Here is a 21513-nt window from a genome sequence, read left to right as displayed (position 1 = left end):
TCTCACCTATTTTCTGGCCTGCCTTGTCTCCTCCCCCGCCATGTCCCTCTCCTCAGTTAAGAGGAACTTCAATAGTGGGACCATCCCTGGAACCACAGGGCTGAACGGAGAGGATGGTGTGGAGCAGACAGCCATCAAAGTCTCTCTGAAATGTCCCATCACCTTCAGACGCATCCAGCTGCCCGCTCGGGGACACGACTGTAGACATATCCAGGTGAGCGAGACACACGCACACTGGTGAAAACATACACATACACCCACAAGAACTTACATACTATAACTCTAAACATCCAGGTGAGAGACACACACACACACCCTAAACGTCTGTCTGTCTCTCTCTCTCTGCAGTGTTTTGACCTGGAGTCGTACCTGCAGTTGAACTGTGAGAGAGGGACCTGGAGATGCCCTGTGTGCAAGTAGGTTAACACAACCATTTGCTGTTTTTCCCATAGGTAGACCTGTTGTTTCTTAGTTAACCTGACCGTGTCTCCACTCCACAGTAAAAGCGCTCTACTGGAGGGACTAGAAGTGGACCAGTACATGCTGGGGATTCTAATTTACATACAGAAGTAAGTGTGTGTGTGTGGGGGGGAGGGGTCCTTCTATCCTTGTGGGGACCTAAAATCCCCCAAAGTCCCCACAAGAATAGTAAAACAAGGACAATTCTCCCTCGTAGGGACATTTCCCAAATCCCCATGAGGACAAATGCTAGTTTAAGCTTAGGGTTTAGAGTTCCAGTAAGGGTGAGGGGTGAATGGTAAGGGTCGGGTTAGGGGTGAATGGTAAGGGTCGGGTTAGGGGTGAATGGTAAGGGTCGGGTTAGGGGTGAATGGTAAGGGTCGGGTTAGGGGTGAATGGTAAGGGTCGGGTTAGGGGTGAATGGTAAGGGTCGGGTTAGGGGTGAATGGTAAGGGTCGGGTTAGGGGTGAATGGTAAGGGTCGGGTTAGGGGTGAATGGTAAGGGTCGGGTTAGGGGTGAATGGTAAGGGTCGGGTTAGGGGTGAATGGTAAGGGTCGGGTTAGGGGTGAATGGTAAGGGTCGGGTTAGGGGTGAATGGTAAGGGTCGGGTTAGGGGTGAATGGTAAGGGTCGGGTTAGGGGTGAATGGTAAGGGTCGGGTTAGGGGTGAATGGTAAAGGTCGGGTTAGGGGTGAATGGTAAGGGTTGGGTTAGGGGTGAATGGTTGGGTCAGGTTAGGGGTTAGGAAAAATAGGATTTTGAATGGGAATCAGTTTTAGGTCCCCACAAGGATAGAAGAAAAAAATGTGTGTATGTGTGTCTGTGTACACATCCCCTACTACAGGGGTGTTCATATCTGTGCCTGGAGGACCAGACTACTGCTGGTTTTCTGTTCTACCTGATAATGAATTACACCCACCTGGTGTCCATTTAAAAGGGAAGAATTTAAATACATGAGAAGTGGAACTAGCTTTGAGGTCTAATCTGAATTTGCCTTTCCTATGTCCATTTTTAGTTCTTCATTAACTTAGCCAGAATGAGGTCTAAAGTTAGGTGTCCTTGAAATGGGCCCTTCATCTTTCTCACCTTCTTTCTCTTCATTCACTAACCTTTCTCTCCCCCTCTTCCCTCCTCAGCTCGGACTATGAGGAGATCACCATTGATCCAGTGTGTGGCTGGAGGCCGGTGCCCATTAAACCAGACATCCACATAAAGGAGGAAGCAGACGGGCCTGTGTTGAAGCGCTGCCGGACGGTCAGCCCCAGTCACATGATGATGCCCAATGTCATGGAGATGATAGCTGCCCTGGGACCGGCCTCCTCGCCCTACCAGGGTCTACCACCTGGGGGCAGGAACACACCTGACTACAACAGCCAAGGTAGGGAGGAGACAGGCACACACATTCAGTACCAGTCAAAAGTTGACACACCTACTCATTACTGGGTTTTTCTTAAGACATCAAAGCTATGAAATAACACATGGAATCATGTAGTAACCAAAAAAGTGTTAAACAAATCAAAATATATTTTATATTTAAGATTCTTCAAAGTAGCCACCCTTTGCCTTGACAGACTGCACACTCTTGGCATTCTCTCAACCAGGTTCATGAGGTAGTCATCTGGAATGCATTTCAATTAACAGGTGTGACTTGTTAAAAGTTAATTTGTGTAAATTCTTTCCTTCTTAATGGTTTGAGCCAGTCAGTTGTGTTGTAACAAGGTAGGTGTGATATACAGAAGATAGCCCTGTTTGGTAAAATACCAAGCCCATATTATGGCAAGAACAGCTCAAATAAGCAAAGTCCATCATTACTTTAAGACATGAAGGTCAGGCAATACGGAACATTTCAAGAACTGAAAGTTTCTTGAAGTGCAGTCGCTAGTGCTATGATGAAACTGGCTCTCATGAGGACCGGCGAAGGAAAGGAAGACGGTTACCTCTACTGCAGAGGATAAGTTCATGAGATTTAACTGCACCTCAGATTGCAGCCCAAATAAATGCTTCACAGAGTTCAAGTAACCGACACATCTCAACATCGGCTGTTCAGAGGAGACTGCGTGAATCAGGCCTTCATGGTTGAATTGCTGCAAAGGAACCACAACTAAAGGACACCAATAAGAAGAAGAGACTTTCTTGGGCCAAGAAACACGAGCAATGGACATTAGACCAGTGGAAAGCTGGTCTAATGGAAATTTGATATTTTTCGTTCCAACTGCTGTCTTTTTGAGACGCAGAATATGTGAACGGATGACCGCTGCATGTGTGGTTCCCACCGTGAAGCATGGAGGAGGAGGTGTGATGCTGTGGAGGTGCTTTGCTGGTGACACTGTGATTTATTTAGAATTCAAGGCACACTTAACCAGCACAGCATTCTGCAGCGATACGCCATCCTAGCTGGTTTATTCTTAGTGGGACTATCAATTGTTTTTCAACAGCACAATGACCCAACACACCTCCAGGCTGTGTAAGGGCTATTTGACCAAGAAGGAGAGTGATGAAGTGCTGGATCAGATGACCTGGCCTCCACAATCACCTGACCTCAACCCAATTGAAATGTTTTGGGATGAGTTGGGCCGCAGAGTGAATGAAAAGAAACCAACAAGTGCTCTGCATATGTGGGAAGTCCTTCAAGACTGTTGAAAAAGCATTCCAGGTGAAGCTGGTTGAGAGAATGCCAAGAGTGTAAAGCTGTCATCAAGGCAAAGGGTGGCTACTTTGAAGAGTCTCAAATATAAAATATATACATTTTTGGTTACTACATGATTTCATGTGTTATTTCATAGTTTTGATATCTTCACTATTATTCTACAATGTAGACAATAGTCAAAACTAAAGGCAAACCCGTGAATGAGTAGGTGTGTCATATCTTTTGACTGGTACTGCACAGCAAATTAATTATATTGCCTCCTATTAGTTACAATTGAAATAGTTTTTTGCAACACAAGACTTCCACCTGTGTCTGTCCTGTGTTGTTCATCCAGCAGGTCAAGGATACTCCAGCCAGTCAGGCTTCTCTGAGTTCCCCAACACCCCTGGAACTCCAACCCTGAGAGACTTCACCTCCCCTGGACCACCTAACATCTACCAGCAGGACCAGGTAAACACACACACACACACAGATCCCCTCGGGCTACAGTGATATGGTTCCGGGGTAGATTCCATTTCAAGTCAGTCAGGCAGGGTCTGAAAGTGAATGGCCTAATGTCTGACTGGGTTAGAAAGGCAGTGAAGAAACACACACAAACACAGGGTCAAAGTACACACTGATGTTCCTACATCACAGGCTCCAATTAGGTCACTTAATGGATAACAGCGGAGCTGAACGAGATGGGTGAACATGAAAGTCCAAATGGACATACTTCGAAAGCATTGGCAAAAAATGTTATCCTGAAACAAGCACTTAATCTTCTAATTTATTTTCCATTATCTTTTCAGTTAATGGAATTAATTAGTTTGATTTGATACAATCGAAATGGATATAAAGTTGTTTCAGTCCAGGAAAGTGAACTATACACATATGATGTTTATCTGTTGGGAATGTGAACCACGCAATATTCTGGGTGCCTAGTCTTAGACTTCCCATTATCTCCCTTGGATTTACTAAATTATGTGCACAGGGCTCTACAGTGTGACCATTTTACTCGCATATGCGCCTAAATATTTTGCTGTGTGACCTAGAATTTGTGTTTAGGAGCACCAGTGCGCCTAGAAAGATTGAAGGATTCTAGATGTAATATCTCAAATATTTTTCATTGTGCTCCTGAATTACTGTGCGCCTACATTATTCAGCTTTTGCACACACGTGCTACTTGTAAAAATAAATGTAACAAGGGTCAGCGTAAGTGTGATACATCCACTAGAATAATATATGTAAGCAATATACAACGGGTGTGTCTAATCCTGAATTCTCATTGGTTAAACCGCATTCCAGCTGGTTTCTATTCCACAAGTAACCACTGGGATATGTATAAACCTTGCTGTCTGTCTCTCTGACATTTGCAACATTGTTTCAATATTCAAATTCGGTCTCCAGCTGTCCCATAGTAATGAACGTGTTGGGATGAGCCCAACATGCAGGCTACTTTTCTCAACAGGTCAAAATCATGAATCTGCATAATTTTTATGGAGATACACACACACACACACACACACACACACACACCAAATAACTATCAATAGAAAACAGGTCAAATGAAACAAAGTGCAGCTAGTTTGCAATCTTTCTAGCTTCAGTTTGAAGTGATTGTGTTAGCTGTATTGTTGGCTAGCTCTCGAACAACAGTGTCCTGGTGAGCACATTTTCTATGCCAGGTGAAATCGTGTATCATTGGCTCATTGTTATGGATGTACAGTGCATTCGGAAAGCCTTCAGACTCCTTTTTCCACATTTTGTTAAGTTAATATACAGCTTTATTCAACAACAAAAAGTATTTTAAACCATTCTCATCAATCAACACACAATAACCCATAATGAAAATGCAAAAACTGTTTTTATTTTTTTATTTTACAAATGTATTAAAAATAAAAACAAACCTTATTTACCTAAGCATTCAGCCCCTTTGCTATGAGACTTGAAATTGAGCTCAGGTGCATCCTGTTTCCATTGATCATCCTTGAGATGTTTCTACAACTTGATTGGAGTCCACCCGTGGTAAATTCAATTGATTGGACATGATTTGGAAAGGCACACACCTGTCCATATAAGGTCCCACAGTTGACAGTGCATGTCAGAGCCATAACCAAGCCATGAGGTTGAAGGAATGGGGAAGGGTACCAAAAAATGTCTGCAGCATTGAAGTTCCCCAAGAACACAGTGGCCTCCATTTTTAAATAGAAGAAGAACCACCAAGACTCTTCCTAGAGCTGGCCGCCCGGCCGAACTGAGCAACCGGGGGAGAAAGGCCTTGGTCAGAGAGGTGACCAAGAACCCGGTGGTCACTCTGACAGAGCTCCAGAGTTCCTCTGTGGAGATGGTTGTCCTTCTGGAAAGTTCTCCCATCTCTGCAGCACTCCACCAATCAGGCCTTTATGGTAGAGTGGCCAGACGGAAGCCACTCCTCAGTAAAAGGAACATGACAGCCCGCTTGGAGTTTGCCAAAAGGCACCTAAAGGACTCTGACCATGAGAAACAAGATTCTCTGATCTGATGAAACCAAGATTGAACTCTTTGGCCTGAATGCTAAGCGTCATGCCCTTCGGCGAACCTGTCAACATTGCTACGGTGAAGCATGGGGGGTGGCTGCATAATGCTGTAGGGATGTTTTTTTTTTTTAGCTGCAAGGACTGGGAGTCTAGTCAGAATCGAGGAAAGGATGAACGAGGCAAAGTAAAAAGAGATCATTGATGAAAACCTGTTCCAGAGCGCGTAGGACCTCACTGGGGTGAAGGTTCACCTTCCAACAAGACAACAACCCTAAGCACACATCCAAGGCAATGCAGGAGTAGCTTCGGGACAAGTTTCTGAATGTCCTTGAGCGGCCCTGCCAGATCCCGGACTTGAACCTTATCTAACATCTCTGGAGAGACCTGAAAATAGCTGTGCAGCTATTTCAACCTGATGGAGCTTGAGAGGAACTGCAGAGAATAATGGGAGAAACTCCCCAAATAAAGGTGTGCCAAGCTTGTGGTGTCATACCCAAGAAGACTTGAGGCTGTAATTGCTGCCAAAGTTGCTGTAACGTAGCAAAATGTGTGAAAAGTCAAGGGGTCTGAATACTTTATGAATGCACTGTATCCAAACAAATGTCACTAGAAAAGAGCTTATGCAAATTCAGCTACTTTGTTGTTATACTGGCTGCACTGTTTGACGTGACTAAGTTAGCCGTAGTTAGCCAATAGAACAAACGACCATCAGGCTTGGGTAGCAACCCTAGATTTTTGTCAGGACTGTATCTTGTGGAAAGATTAAATAGTATGAATAAATTCATCAAAATATATTTTTTTATGAAAATGTTAATCATTATTTGAATATGTTGATAACCGGTTGTATAAAAGTGATAGTGCCCTCGAAGCTGATGTTTGCTGGATATATTGGCATGTTTTGCCTATATATTATATATATATATTATATTATATATATATATATTATATATATATTATATATATATATATATATATATATATTATATATATATATATTATATATATATAATATATATTATATATATATATATTATATATATATATTATATATATTAATATTATATATATATATATTATATATATTAATATTAATATATATATATTATATATTATATATATATATATATATATTACATATTATATATACAGTGCCTTGCGAAAGTATTCGGCCCCCTTGAACTGTGCGACCTTTTGCCACATTTCAGGCTTCAAACATAAAGATATAAAACTGTATTTTTTTGTAAAGAATCAACAACAAGTGGGACACAATCATGAAGTGGAACGACATTTATTGGATATTTCAAACTTTTTTAACAAATCAAAAACTGAAAAATTGGGAGTGCAAAATTATTCAGCCCCCTTAGTTTCAGTGCAGCAAACTCTCTCCAGAAGTTCAGTGAGGATCTCTGAATGATCCAATGTTGACCTAAATGACTAATGATGATAAATACAATCCACCTGTGTGTAATCAAGTCTCTGTATAAATGCACCTGCACTGTGATAGTCTCAGAGGTCCGTCAAAAGCGCAGAGAGCATCATGAAGAACAAGTGTACCTATGATAAAAAATTACAGACCTCTACATGCTTTGTAAGTAGGAAAACCTGCAAAATTGGCAGTGTATGTGTTATTTGATAGTTCTGATGTCTTCACTATTATTCTACAATGAAGAAAATAGTAAAAATAAAGAAAACCCCTTGAATGAGTAGGTGTCCAAACTTTTGACTGGGACTGTATATTATGCTATATGTAATACTGCCGTTAACTTCAATGGAATGTGCCCTTATCCGATGCACACTTGTTAGGACTAAATTCTCTAATATATTATAATTGCATATAATAGCATATGTACATATTGGACATCTTAAAGTGTCTGACAGGCAGTGACTAAAAGTAGCAGTAGTATGGTAATGGAGTATCTCCTGAGAATGTGTCCAATATCAGATGACTATCTCGTGCTTCCAATTACACACATCGAGTACGTCCCAAATGGCACCCTATACCCTATAGTACACTACATATGAACAGAGCCCTACAGCCCTGGTCAATAGTAGTGAACTATATAGGGAATTGGGTGCCATTTGAGATTCAACCATTGACACAGTAGAGTAGTAAATCAGAGACACACAAACACTGTCTTGCTGTGGTTCCAATGGTACAGTTGGAAACGGCAGTTAGGTGGATCCTGAGTAGGGTGAATATCGTGTGTTTGTGTTCACCGTAAGTGGCTTTGAATAAAGGCATCAGCTGATTGACCATGTTACATTAGTTTTGCGTGAGGCTACTTTGTGTGCGTGCGCACGTTTATATAAAGTGATGTATTTATCTAAGTTCTCTAAGAGTGACTGTCAAGCCCTTCTGGCTTGTGTGTACAGTGAAGAGCCTTTTGACTGGGCCTGGAGGAGACAGTATTTACACACACACACACACACACACACACACACCTGCAGGCGCTCACGCCTGTCACAGACAGCTGCTCAGCTGTCCAAGAAAGTATTTTAGAGAGGGCACAAAGCATCCACCATTCCTCCTCTTCACTTCTCTCTCTCTCTCTTGTCACACACACAGACTGTGGAGAAAAAGTCGTGAAGGATTCTTTCGCACCTGCCCTGAACGTAACCTCCAAATAACATCATACAATGTGAAACTCAATGTTCTCTTTCTCCCTTCCTATCCCTCTCTTCCCTTTCTCTTTCGCTCTCCATCAGATGTCCCACTCTGGCCGTATGGACCCTTCCCATAATGCCCTGCAGCAACAACAGCAGCAGCACCAGCAGGGTGTCCACGGTAACCAGAGTATCGGAGGCGGCGTTGGCGGACAGATGCAGCAGCGGAACTCCAATACCCAGAATGCCCGGCTGCAGACGGAGGGTTCGTTCGGCCTGGGTGGAGCGGGAGGAGGAGAGGGAGCGGATCACACCCTGGACGTAAGTCACCACCTTAGCCCTGTCACACCCATATGGAAATGGTGTCCGATACCGATAACTGATATTTTCTAGACACAATGATAGCCGATACAGATATGGCAAAAACAAGTTTTCTCCTTGTGAGATTGGGCAACCGCTGCGATAGAAAACATCCACTTTGCAAATCTGTAAGGTACACATTGGTTTGAAAATGCAACACCAATGAGGAAGTGGTTATGATTCATGCAGGTTTAAGTTAAGTGTGTACATGTGATGCATGCGATGCCATTACCAAGTCCTATATTGGGCATACATCCTAAGTGATATTGCTGGTGGGACATTGGATCTGGGCCCATGTGGGTGGTTTTATACTAACCCCCACCCTCCCTCTTTCACTGGGGACGGGGTGAACCGGTTGCAGGGGAGGAACTTCCACAGATCATTCTACTTCGACAACCGTAAGACAACCATAAGACAACCGTTAGACAACCGTAAGGCAACCACACAGAAAGCCAGCTAGCTGCTCGTTCAGCGATACTGTAGATTGAGTTATATTGGGCATGTCGAACTGAAGCTACCTTCACTCTTGGAAAGAGCTTGTTTTTTGCCACATCCATGTGCCACAAACAAACCTTTCTCTCTCTCTTTCTCTCTCTACCCCTTTCTCTCTGCTTTTTCAAAATCCATTTATTTTAATTCAAGACGCTTTATTGGCATGAAAAGCGAAGGAAAACGTTAAAGCAACAATAACAACAATAACACTTTCTCTCCCTTCTCTTTCTCTTTGTTCCCCCTCTCCAGCTTCTCCCTGAGCTGACCAATCCAGATGAGCTGTTGTCCTACCTAGGTCCTCCAGATCTACCTAGCAACAGCAACGATGACCTGCTCTCTCTGTTCGAGAACAACTGAAGACTCACTTTCTTCCTCGTTTAGGGACAGCTTCATCCTATTGAGAGGGGGGAGGGGACGGGACAGAGAGGGATTCATGTTTTTCTACCCCATGCCTGCCCATCCCTACCCTCTGTGGACCAGACCAACAGGAAGGTGCAGAGGGTAGTGAGAGACAGACATTACTTTCTCTGTCTGGAAACTCTGTCAAGACTGTAGTGTTTTTAGACTCATTATAAAGCATCCCTTTGCACTCTGGATCCATCAAATAAATGAAAAAAGAATAATCCAGTGAAAACTGGGACTGCCTGCACTGGCCAGCCACTATAACTGTAATGTTCTTAAAAAATCACAAGCCGAAGGATTTTCAACTTTTTAAAGGACCTTTTTAGAAACCAGAAAAATTAAGTGTTATGTTGACTTTCCATTGTGTATTTATGATTGTGGAACTTGTCAATAAACGAGAAACAGACAGTGGATCTCTGACATGACATTACATTACTTAGTGTCATAAATAAAACTAAGAGTTGTTGTTGTTCATTCTAAATGGGAGTTATGAATGCTGAAATGAAGATATGTAGTGTTTACACCAGGGCCCGGTTTCCGAAAAGCATCGAAGGCTAAATTAATCGTTAGAACCTTCATAGGAGAATAGTTAAATTTATTGAGCTTTTTCCCAAAACCATCGTTATTAACATTGCACTTAAACGCTCATAGGCCTGATTTATCGCCTGCCTCCGACCGCTAGTAGAACAGCTAAGTGCTTAGAATATTTTACCCTCCCGCGTCACTTTATTACACCGATCTCGCTAATCATAGAATCACATGGTTTATCCATCTCTATGACCGCCGAAAACTTCAGTACAAAGTTGAATACAAATACTAAGTTGCCAATGTCTTTGCAATTGATACAAACAAGCAACGTATGAACATTTTCCAAATTAAACCAAGATGACTATTCAAATAAAAAGTAGGCTATAGACCTATTATAGTCATATTCAAATATATTTAATGTTCAATCGAGTTCTATTTTGCTACTTTTAGGCTAGGCTACTGTCTGTAATTAGTCAATATAGTTCATGTGTAGCCTAACGTGCTTAGTGATGTGCCAAATAGAATAAGCTGCGTCAATATTTGCAGCAGTAGGCGGTAATATTTCTCTAGCAGCTTATCCGTCGTCAGTATTGTGAAATAATTATAATGTTAAAGTAAGATTTGGATGGAGAAAGCTGATCTGACAGCAGCGCTCCCGTTCTTTCGATCCTATCGGTATCGACAAGTGCTCCAATGATTCATTTAGCGACCGTTCAATCTACGTTGCGTTTTGGGAAACGCGTTACCTATTCGATGTTGTAGGAAATGTGCATAATTTAACGCCTGGAACAGACCAACATTGCCGTTGCATCAATGCTGCATAATACATTCTGCAGTCATTATGTAATCCAAAGTTGTTACTTGATATATGAGCAACAAAAGTTCAACATTCATCTTTTGCTACGCATACAATTTGATGCCCATGTTGGATAAATCCAATGTATGCACAACACAGAACAAACGCGCTGCAGCATTCCATTGTAAATGGATGTACTTCTGGTGTACCAAAATGCAATGAAGCAGTTGGTCTGCTCCAGACATAAAACCATTAAGCCAAGTTCCATCAGGAAACTGGGCCCTGGGTAATGCCAACAGTACACACCTTAATGTCTCTATACAGATGAGGTCATACAAAGCCAGCACACAAAATGAGATGGGAGGGATTTTTGAGACAGAGAGGTGTCTCATATCAGGCCAGTTGGTAAATAAGGAAACTACTAGATGTTTGAATTGTTTGTTTTTCCCTGAGAGGGGGTGTCATAAGCCAGACATGGGGAACTCACCTTCACTCGCACCCTTATCTGTCTCTGGCACTCCTCCCTTCTCACTCTCTGTCTCTCTTTTATAACTATACTGCAGAGACATTTAAACATGCACAAATATACACACACTTTCAAGACCATGGGAATGGATCGAAGCATCTCAAGTGAACTCCTGTGAATTGATGGAGAGAGGACAGGTGGACAGATTATGCTCACCATGTGTTTCCCATATGTCAAGGAGTGAATGTGTATTCTCCCTCCATTCCTTCCTCCCTCTCTCTTCCTCTCCAGTAACACACATTTAAAACCACCAATTTCCAAGGTTTAAACAGCCTTTATGCTTCCTCTCTCTGGGTCCTTAGCCTGAGGGGACTATCTGTCTGTTCCCACCCCTCTGAGGTTGTCATTGGTTTGTAGGCCTAACTGTTTAGAGCACCAGATGTTGGATGTGCAATGTTTAGTTTAAGAACATCTGTATCCAATTCATTTTTTTTTATAATCATGATAATATTGTTGTTATTAGAGTAATTAAAGTGTTGGTGAAGCTGTGCACATCTGTCCTATATGTGTTTAAACTAACAGAGGCTATGAGTTAGGAAATGTGTCATTCATAATGTCAGAAGACATATGGGGGCCTGTATTCACACATTTTCTGATCATAATGAGTAAAATTATATGGATTATATGGACCAGATCCTAGATAAGCATTCCTGCCCTGAGATGCTTTGTGAATATGGGCCATGGTTACTATGTGAGACATGAATAGCACATGCTATGTAAGAATTTTTAATGGTTTATTATTCTCTAGATGATGATGCTTAGAGGCTAATGTCAGTTAATAATACAATTAATGAAATGTTGAATTGTCCTATTTAACTGCACACCAGTTTTTCTAAAGATGATTTCCATATTTTCCATCCGTTTTCTAAGTAAAAAATGTAACTTCTGAATGATCAAGTTTCCCTAGTTTTCTATTTACTGTATTCGGTCCCCCTAGCTGGTGTAGCAGGGTAGGCTACAGGAAACACCCTGATGTCATTCCATGTTCAGCAGAACTCAGGCTCGAGTCAGCAACCCGATACAATCGATTCATCCGCAACATTTCAGGCGTGGCCCCCAACGCATGCTGTGGCATCACGCAGGCACACACACACACAGCACTTTTTCAAATATGACAATCAGAAGATTATTCACAATGCAACATAAAAGCTTTGTATTTTATTACAATCATTCGTGATGATGTCGCATACATTCCGTGAGCGCTTTGTCCAGCGGTGATCGAGAGAAACAGGCCATTCCCGACCCGTTGCACCATACAGATCCATTGATAACTCACATTTATATTTGAGCCATAATGGCGATTTTATTCGGCGGGAGACGCCCTGGAATCCACCAACGCGCCACCACCAGAACACACCCACATTTCCCCTGGCAGCGCATTGGGCAGAATGCTATATCGTCATATGTATGAACCACAATGGGCCAATCGAGATGTAAATCACTAGTCCGTCCCCTAAACCTTGCTGATCAAACGGGTGTGCAGGGGAAGTGACCATTGTTCTAATTTATTCAGCCGCAAGACCTTTAATTGGTTAAATCCGATGTCACTCAGCAGCCCCAGTCTTCTTATTGGTTCTCATTGCCTCCGGGGGCTTCCCTTGGTGCGCATATATATCTCGTATAAACGGCAGCATTTCCGTTCCGATTCAGCTGCGGCACCGTCCTTGTATCTACTGTCTGCACTCGTGTAGTTTCACAAAAAAATAAAGTTTAATCCCAATCATGCCTAACCCCAGAGTTTACTTCGACATCACTATCGGCGATACCCCCGCCGGAAGGATTGAAATGGAGGTAAGGAGTAAAGCAGATCGGCTTTTTGGACTCAATTAACTTTCTGCTCAACTGAACTTTTAAAATAATTGTAAATTTCTCGTTCGGTTTATTCTAACTCGCTGCCTGGTAGGTGACTGCACTCGGGATGCTGTCAGAGGTCCACGTGCTCTAACATGTTAGCTACCTTACGAACAATTCAACTTTAACTTCATTGAAAGCTTAACTCTTCTCGTACTTAACGAACACTAACGTACCTCGCTTGATTTGCCTACATTTTAAACTGTCAATTGATTGTGGTTTATTTACTGTTAGCGTTGACTGGCCTTTAACGCGGTATTGCATTTTCATACCGGTACTCTTAACTAAATCGCATTTCTTTCGGAAGCAGAGTTTGAAAAACTTGCTATGATGGTGTAAAATGTCCATCGCTTTCGTTAACTTAGTCAGTTTACCGCAGTCTTAGACATGTGAACGTAATGTTGTAATTACGTTGATTCGATTAACATAACTAGCTAGGTAATGTGCTGTAGCTAGCTAGTCACCGCACATGCAATTTTAGCCGGTCGCCATTTTCAGCATCCCCTTTTCGTCGCGCCAGATGCCATTTTGAAAAAGGAGGCGATGCAGGTTTGGAAGGAGACAAAACGCACCAAAAAGCATTCGCCCACAGCCCATGCTTTGATTAAGTACAATCGTTAAAATGTGAATACATTTAGATTGATGCATCTGAATTATATTAATGCTGTCTACCAGCCATATTTGCAATGGCCCAAGGAGTATGTGGCCTATGCGCCCTCAGTATAACCGCAGCATACCAGAACAATCGGTATTCATCGTTATTAAGTAAGCTGTATTTTGTTAAATGCCAGACATGTTCAGTCATCTGGCCATGTGGTAAAATATTGCTGCTATTGTCTTTGCGACTGTTCAATAATTGTGTTCCATTCAAACAAGGCCCTGGTTCCCAAGGCCCCTGCATATCCCTAGTGCCCATTAATTTCACGAGATCTCGTTACGTTAATATTTATGAAATGAAATCTCCAGATTTCGTTGACTAAAGTTGTAGGTGCAGCGTTGGCACCAGATTGCACGCGTGTACCGGTTGTTGCCCCTTCCAGGAGCACGTGGACATGAAGACACGCTTGTCCACCTTCAAGGCCTCAACGAAATCCAGGAGAATAAAATGCAATTCCTACTTTATCAGATTCAACATTACCTTCCAAACGGCAAAAGTGACTAGTGGCGATTCTTGTAGGGCTGACTTCTGCATTTTGTACAATTTGATCTCAGACCTTTGTCATCCTGTGGGAGGGAGCACGTGTCCATGTAGCAGACTCCATTGTTTGAGCAGAGGCCATACCGACGCCAGCAACAGGCATTGCCTGTTGGTGCTTGCCAAACTAACAAGTTGACTGTAAAGCTCGGTCAATAAGATTCGGGATCATTTGGCCATGGGACACAACTGCCCTTAGATAAGCCTTTATGGTGCTTGGCCACTTGGTCCTTCAGCATTGGTCAGCTCTAGCGGTGGAGTGGGTTGGCCTTATCACAGTCAATGGTCTATGATAGATTCATTAAAACAAACATTTGCACTTTGGTCCTATTGTAAGATTGGACAAGGTCAGCAGTGGGGTTAGATTGTAAAAATCAAGCATTAGAAATAGGTGGGGTTTAGCCATTGACTTTGTGGCTGTGTTAACTGGTGACTTCCCTTCTGCATTGAACTTGTTCCTGAGTGGAAAAGTACTGGCTCCAGATGTGGGTGTGTCTGGGGCTAGGAGGGAGGAGAGCTGCTGTGTAGGCTGGCGCATGGTGTTCCATGCAGAGGCCCTCCCAGCACTGTAGCTGCCCATTGGCAGTAAAGGCATGTTGTGGAGGGGCCTGTATGTTGCTGTTATCACTTCAGATGTTGACACTTGTCAGGAATATAATATCTTCCCATCCCTCCTAATGCATTCAAAATGTGTTAACTGATCCTAGATTAGTGTCATAAGGAAAAGTATAATTTAAACTTTTACTGTGAGTGGTTAGCTGATGTATTGTGAGCAGTTGTATTGTATAAGGCAATATGAGATGGTGCACACTGCTCTGATTCTGACATCATTGCCTGAAGATGTTTGCTAGTCTATTGCAACGGACTGTCACATGATAGGTTGGAAATGAGCTTCTGTAGCTTCACCTCGGCTAACACCAGTCTTGTTCTCACATGGGACTTCTGGTGGATCTTAACTGAGTGAATCTAGAACACGCCACCTTGAACCAAAGGTCTTGCCCATGTCTGCCTTGGTTCCTGTAGTCAGTGCTTTAAGTCGTTCCCTTCCAGCCCTGCCTTGCCCTCATGTTCAGTGTCAAAGGCTTTCTCTGCATGCTGTTTGTGCTCCTCATTGATTGTATGCTAATGTAAAGCCATCTTTTCTTGCAGCTTTTTGCAGATGTTGTCCCCAAGACTGCAGGTAAGACGGCTTCAATAATTGAAATTGCCTGAATAATTCACACATTCTCTGCAAATGATGTTTCTCACGATGGTCTTCCAAGCCTTGTGGTGGTGACGACACTGCCTAATGGCAACAACTGATGCAGTCATCTTCCCAACGCTCCTCAGCCCCTTCCAAAGGTGCCTCTTTCATGCCCCCCCCCAGATATACAATGAACTGCTGATGCATGTAAATTCAAAAGGGCAGGTCTGCTTCCGATAAGTAAGCAGGAGCATTGTGTGGCCCGCTGTGCTGTGAATGGGTTTACTCGGCAGAGTGGGGCCCCTGCCTATTGTTAGTCCTCGTGGCCGTGTTGACAGCCTGTGAATTAGGCCCTGCAGAGATGGCCTATTTGCTGCCTCTGCAATAGACAGACTGGGGTTGTGATGCACATGTGGTTAGCTAGCGACCATATTCTAGTGATGTCAAACATTATGGGCCAATCTGTTTGACTCAATGATTCTACTTTTCAGTAATTAATGTAGCTGCGATGCTTTATCACCCCAAAAAGCATCGACTTCTACATCAAATCTTTTTCAAAGATATAATGAAGTGTACTTGAAACCAACCTTTTCAGTTTGATATTTCAATGATCAGAGAACCCCTGCATTTTGACTTGATGCAACCTTTATGCCTTTAAGCTGCTATGCAGTCACTGATCGTGACGTTGCCTGTTTTCCCTCAGAGAACTTCCGTGTCCTGTGCACTGGGGACAAGGGGTTTGGCTACAAGGGCTCCAGCTTCCATCGCATCATCCCCGGTTTCATGTGCCAGGTGAGCGGGGGGTATGACCTGAACCTAGATCAACGTGTATATTCCGAGACGCTTTCTGAATACAGGCTCTGATCTGATCATAGCTGACGGCTGCAACCAGGCCCAGTGCTGGACTCCCACCCACCATATGTTTAATTGACTGATTTACACAGGTTCTTTGCAGCTGATGTTTTTCTCATGATGGTCTTCCAAACCTTGTGGTTATGACGACGTTGCCAAATGGCAACACTGCAGTTCCAACACTCCCAGTATTTTTTTAGAAAACAGGATCCTTTCCAGTGGCATGGTTAAAAAAGCGAGTTATACAAATAAAATGACCCTGATCTCACTGACTGTCCTGATTGCTTAGCCTACATACAATATTATGTAGGCTAGGCAATGTTTATGTAATTTCCTTTTTTTGGTGCAAAATTGTGTTTAACTGCGTTGTTGGGGAAGGGCTTGTAAGTGAGCGTGTCATGACATGTGACAATATTAATTTATTTCCTTACCTTCAGGGCGGAGACTTCACCAACCACAATGGAACTGGGGGCAAGTCCATCTACGGCAATAAGTTTGCTGACGAGAACTTCACCCTGAAGCACACAGGCATGGGCTGTCTGTCCATGGCCAACGCTGGCCCTAACACCAACGGGTCCCAGTTCTTTATCTGCACTGCGAACACTGACTGGTGAGGCATGCGGACACGCAGTTGACACTGACATGCAGTAGAAATTAATGCACCTTTACATTCTGCAAGTGATGTTTCTCACGATGGTCTTCCAAGCCATGTGGTTGTGACGACACTGCCTAATGGCAACAACTGATGCAGTCCAACCTTCCAACACTCCTCAGCCCCTTCAATGGTGCCTCTGATACATGCGTGCACTACTCGTGCTGTCTAAACAGGCAGATTGGTTCGGGTTTTTTTATCACTCGTTTTGATGATCAGATCTGAAAGGAATGGGTCAAAAGACCAATTGGTAGAAGGAAGTTGAGAATTGGGCTGCCTGTGTAAACAGCCTAATGCTCTGAAGTGACTGGTGACGAACACCAACAATCAAACTGACTGGCAAGATACTTCCTCCACACTGGCAGCACACTGTAGTGTCCTTCAGGGAAGTGCACCATTGGCCTGAATGTTTTCACCAAGCAATAGGGCTGTTTTTGGAGTTATATAATGGTGTTACCAGTGATTATGGATGAAGACTAAAATTTTTATACTATTTTCAGGATGTTGTAGTTGACACATTAGCCCTGGTCCTGCTGTAGTTCCCACTACTAGGGTAACATGCCAGGGAGAAGGGCAAGAGAATGTCTATTTTGAGTGGTTGTACATTTACCTTTGTCAGGCAATCGTTACCCCAAAGTCCATATTTGTCACAGCCCTATGGCTACAAACATTTTGTTTGCCTTAAACCTCACAAATCCTGTCTGCTAGTTCAGGAAGGACACTGCCATACCCCCTCAGCATTGGTACCCACTGACTCTTACCTCTTTCTGTCTTTAGGCTGAACGGCAAGCACGTTGTGTTTGGCAAGGTGGTCGAGGGCCTCAACATCATCACTAGCATGGAGAAGAAGGGTTCCAGCAGCGGCAAGTGTTCCGCCAAGGTCGCCATCGCTGACTGCGGAGAGCTCTGAGCGTCCCTCCCACCCCTCCTTCACCCAGCGTTGAGCCTTTCCTCCCTTGTTCCCTCCATGCAGCTCTAAGCATCAACCTCTCCTTACTTGCCCTTGATCTCTCCCCAGAATCAAAAATATTCCCTAATATTGAGATTAGTTTTTTTACCATTCCTCTCCCTTAGGGAACGGTTTGTCCTGTGTCTGAACTTGTTTCATTTGTGGCTTGCCTTTATTTTGCATTTTGAATTGTCCCATGTGGACCACTTTTGTTTAACAAAATCAGAATAAAGTGGCAAAAGACTCCTTAACTGACTGCATAAGAGTGGATGTGTGAATTTGAAGTGTTTGGTATTTGGCACTACATACAAGTTATTCAACAACCAGCTCAAAGCATGTTACTCTTGCATGCATTGGGAGTTCATTACCCAGTTAATATCCTACAAATTCTGAATGGTTCTTTCAAACATCATTAACAGTAACCAGGGGTATGGCTCCCCTCATGTTCCAGTTTCTGTCCCTGGCCCACCTGATTAGGTGACCTGGATTGAGCCAATGTCACAAGTCATGCTCTACCAATACAGCACACTTATTTCAGTTCACAACTGCTTTGCTCTTTTACTCACCCTGGAGACTTAGTTGGACATGTACCTTTGTCTAGAGGACATACACAAACCTGTAGGCTAAAATTGCGAGTTTGCAATTCACACCTTTCACCACCGGGAGGTGAGCCGAGTCTTACTGTTTAGTGCTATGCTTTAAAGGTCCAATGCAGCTCTTTGCTACTCATTTCACAATGAAGTACATACTGTGATTTGTTCAATGTAAATGGTAAGCAAAGCTTAGCAAAATTGAATTTATCAAGTAAGGATTTCGCAGGACGGTCAGTGGGGAGGGGAACAACCTGTTTACAAACGCCTCGTACACTAAATGGGCGTTGTCATTTTCAGGGTGGAAATAGAACGAATCGTGCTTTTGACTGGGCTGGAAATGTGAGTTATCTAGAACGGTAAGCACATGGTTACCCTCACAAACACCCCTGCAGCTTTTCCACTTTACTGACAGTCTTGTAGACAATGTGAAGCTTGATTACAAGCCCATGCTCAACTATTTCTCAGTTCTGTTTTAATACTGTTATTTGGTTTAAAATCCCAGGTGTTGTGCAGCATGTCCTTTACAACAGACACTGAAGGGCAGCCTGTTACTGTCTAACACTGGACACCCAGTGTCTTGACCCATATATACCTGTGGTGACACGGAAGTGTCAAACCCAACATTCCATTTTTTACCACCAAAGAATTTTCCTTTTTGAAAGCTGTTTTCTTACATCGTTTAATGCTTATTTTAAATCTAAATACTGTCAACGCGTTATGACCCTTTCAGTACCACGACTTGGACTGAAATACTATTGACACGTCAAGCATTATGCCCATATTCATACAAGCCAGTCACATATGCCCTTATTCATACAAGCCAGTCACATATGCCCTTATTCATACAAGCCAGTCACATATGCCCTAATGTCAGTAAGAGGGTGGCTTGTCCATTTGTCCCAGTCATCAGCAAGAGCATATTGGGGTAGGTGTGTGGCAGACATCAATGTGTGTGCAATTACAATGGTAATTTAATACATATAACAGTGACATGTAACCTATGGTGTAATGAAATGTTTTGTTTTGACACTTGGTGGCTCCAGAAAGTATTCAGACCATTTTGACCTTTTCCATATTCTACGTTCCATCCGTATCCTAAAATTGATTCAAAAGTTTACACAATACCCCATAATGACAAAGCAAAGAAAGCTTTTTAGAAATTGTTGCTAACTGAAATGACACAACATAGGTATTCAGACTCGTTACTCAGTACTTTGTTGAAGCACGTTTGGCTGCGATTACAGCATCGAGTCTTGCATATTGTGCTACAAGCTTGGCACACCTGTATTTGGGAAGTTTCTCCTATTCTCTACAGATTCTCTCAAGCTCTGTCATGTTGGATGGGGAGCGTTGCTCCACAGCTATTTTCAGGGCTCTCCGGAGATGTTTGATTGGGTTCAAATCCGGGCTCTGGCTGGGCCACTCAAGGACATTCAGAGACTTGTCCTGAAGCCACTCGTGTTGTTTTGGCTGTGTGCTTAGGGTCATTGTCCTGTTGGAAGGTGAACCTTTACCCCAGTTTGAGGTCCTGAGAGCTCTGGAGCAGGATTTCATCAAGGATCTCTCTGTACTTTGCTCCATTCATCTTTGCCTCGATCCTGATAAGTCTCAGTCCCTTTTGCTGAAAAACATCCCCACAGCATGAAACGGCCACCACCATGCTTCACCGTATGGATGGTGCCAGGTTTTCTCCAGACGTGGCGCTTGGCATTCAGGCCAAAGAGTTAAATCTTGGGTTTCATCAGACCAGAGAATCTTGTGTAGATGCCTATTGGCAAACTCCAAGAGGGCTTTCATGTGACTTACTGAGGAGTGATTCCGTCTGGCCACTCTACCATAAAGGCCTGATTGGTGGGGTGCTACAGAAATGGTTGTCATTCTGGAAGGTTCTCCCATCTCCACAGAGGAACTCTAGAGCTCTGAGTGACCATCAGGTGGTTCCAAACATTTTCAATTTAAGAATGAGGGGGGCCACTGTTCTTGGGGACCTTCAATGCTGCACACATTTTTTGATACCCTTCCCCAGATCTGTGCCTCAACACAATCCTCTCGGAGCTCTAAGGACAATTCCTTTGACCTCATGGCTTAGTTTTTGCTCTGACATGCTCTGTCAGCTGTGGGACCTTGTATACACAGGTGTGTGCCTTTCCAAATCATGTCCAATCAATTGAATTTACCACAGGTGTGTCTACAACTTCATTGGAGTCCATCTCAAGGATGATCAATGGAAACAAGATGCATCTGAGCTCAATTTTGACTCTCATAGTAAAGGGGCAAAGTGTTTGTTTTGTTTTAAATTTGCCCCCAAAAATAAATGTTTTCACTGTCATTATGGGGTATTGTGTATAGATTGCTGAGGAAACACATTTATTTAATACATTTTAGAACAAGGCTGTAACGTAACAAAATGTGGAAAAAGTCAAGGGGTCTGAATACTTTCTGAAGGCACTGTATGAAGGTCTCATAAACAGCCATAAAATAACTACCGTGGTAGGTTATGTTGATTTTTACATGCTTATGTAGGTCTTGTAACCAGCCCTAAAATAATGCTATGTATATCATAACAGGTCTAAATGTGTCATGACAGTGTTATGACTATATTATAACTGCTTAACAAGTTATGTCAGCTGTTATGACATGTTAAGACTGTCATAACGTGTTATGATGCTGTGTGTCAAGTCAAGTGTTACCCAAATCGGTATATTCTGTCATTGTTATGTGAGATGTGAAGCTCCTGTAGTCTATAGCTCACTATTGATCAACTTCATCTATTTTATCTGTTGTAGTTGTTTCAGAGGATCATATTACTGGGCCTATTGACTTATAGCTCGAGTTTTGTTTGTCCCTTAACCCTTAGGAATTAGGTAATCGCTTGATGACCATGGTAGAAAGAACCAAACTGTCCATATTGAACCATTATTTTAAATCA

At 42.9% G+C, this 21513-nt stretch overlaps 2 protein-coding genes and 3 non-coding genes across 54 annotated transcripts in view; all 5 read left to right on the top strand.

The window, feature by feature from the left end:
• The window catches only part of zmiz2 (zinc finger, MIZ-type containing 2), a 35329-nt gene extending 25416 nt beyond the window's left edge, over window positions 1-9913 (top strand). For 14 of the 50 annotated variants that reach the window (XM_090233981.1, XM_090233972.1, XM_090233974.1 and 11 more), the window contains 7 exons: window positions 57-214; window positions 349-416; window positions 501-569; window positions 1596-1837; window positions 3444-3556; window positions 8308-8526; window positions 9307-9913. In XM_090233981.1, coding sequence (XP_090090107.1) covers window positions 57-214; window positions 349-416; window positions 501-569; window positions 1596-1837; window positions 3444-3556; window positions 8308-8526; window positions 9307-9414 — 977 coding nt within the window. In that variant the 3' untranslated portion in view covers window positions 9415-9913. Of the gene's footprint in view, window positions 1-56; window positions 215-348; window positions 417-500; window positions 570-1595; window positions 1838-3440; window positions 3557-8307; window positions 8527-8926; window positions 8964-9306 lie in introns of all 50 variants that reach the window. The other 36 variants (XM_090233977.1, XM_090233966.1, XM_090233971.1 and 33 more) reach the window with 3 other exon arrangements.
• Window positions 9914-12927: 3014 nt separating this feature from the next.
• On the top strand, window positions 12928-18242 carry ppiab (peptidylprolyl isomerase Ab (cyclophilin A)). The gene is made up of 5 exons (XM_021601941.3): window positions 12928-13100; window positions 15505-15535; window positions 16242-16330; window positions 16828-17000; window positions 17820-18242. Exons 1-5 carry the CDS (start codon window positions 13032-13034, stop codon window positions 17950-17952), a joined length of 495 nt encoding a protein of 164 aa, XP_021457616.2. The 5' UTR covers window positions 12928-13031; the 3' UTR covers window positions 17953-18242.
• LOC118964763 (small nucleolar RNA SNORD35) lies at window positions 15585-15666 on the top strand. Its single transcript, XR_005051956.1, has one exon. It is a non-coding gene; the product is annotated as a small nucleolar RNA SNORD35 (small nucleolar RNA).
• LOC118964765 (small nucleolar RNA SNORD35) lies at window positions 16489-16568 on the top strand. Its single transcript, XR_005051958.1, has one exon. It is a non-coding gene; the product is annotated as a small nucleolar RNA SNORD35 (small nucleolar RNA).
• LOC118964764 (small nucleolar RNA SNORD35) lies at window positions 17064-17145 on the top strand. The gene has a single exon (XR_005051957.2). It is a non-coding gene; the product is annotated as a small nucleolar RNA SNORD35 (small nucleolar RNA).
• Window positions 18243-21513: the final 3271 nt, after the last annotated feature.

The sequence above is a fragment of the Oncorhynchus mykiss genome, chromosome 5 (genome assembly GCF_057628025.1).
Source record: "Oncorhynchus mykiss isolate SJ-2025 chromosome 5, ASM5762802v1, whole genome shotgun sequence".
NCBI classification, from domain to species: domain Eukaryota; kingdom Metazoa; phylum Chordata; class Actinopteri; order Salmoniformes; family Salmonidae; genus Oncorhynchus; species Oncorhynchus mykiss.
Note: the sequence above shows the minus strand (reverse complement) of the source record. Positions and strands in the feature narration are given on the sequence as shown.

What these genes read in the sequence shown, in the direction of transcription:
- ppiab (XM_021601941.3), top strand. Translation starts at nt 13,032, where the DNA reads ATGCCTAACCCCAGAGTTTACTTCGACATCACTATCGGCGATACCCCC. An exon ending in TGTTGTCCCCAAGACTGCAG is followed by an intron (nt 15,536 to 16,241) that starts GTAAGACGGCTT and finishes GTTTTCCCTCAG; the next exon opens with AGAACTTCCGTGTCCTGTGC. An exon ending in TCCCCGGTTTCATGTGCCAG is followed by an intron (nt 16,331 to 16,827) that starts GTGAGCGGGGGG and finishes CCTTACCTTCAG; the next exon opens with GGCGGAGACTTCACCAACCA.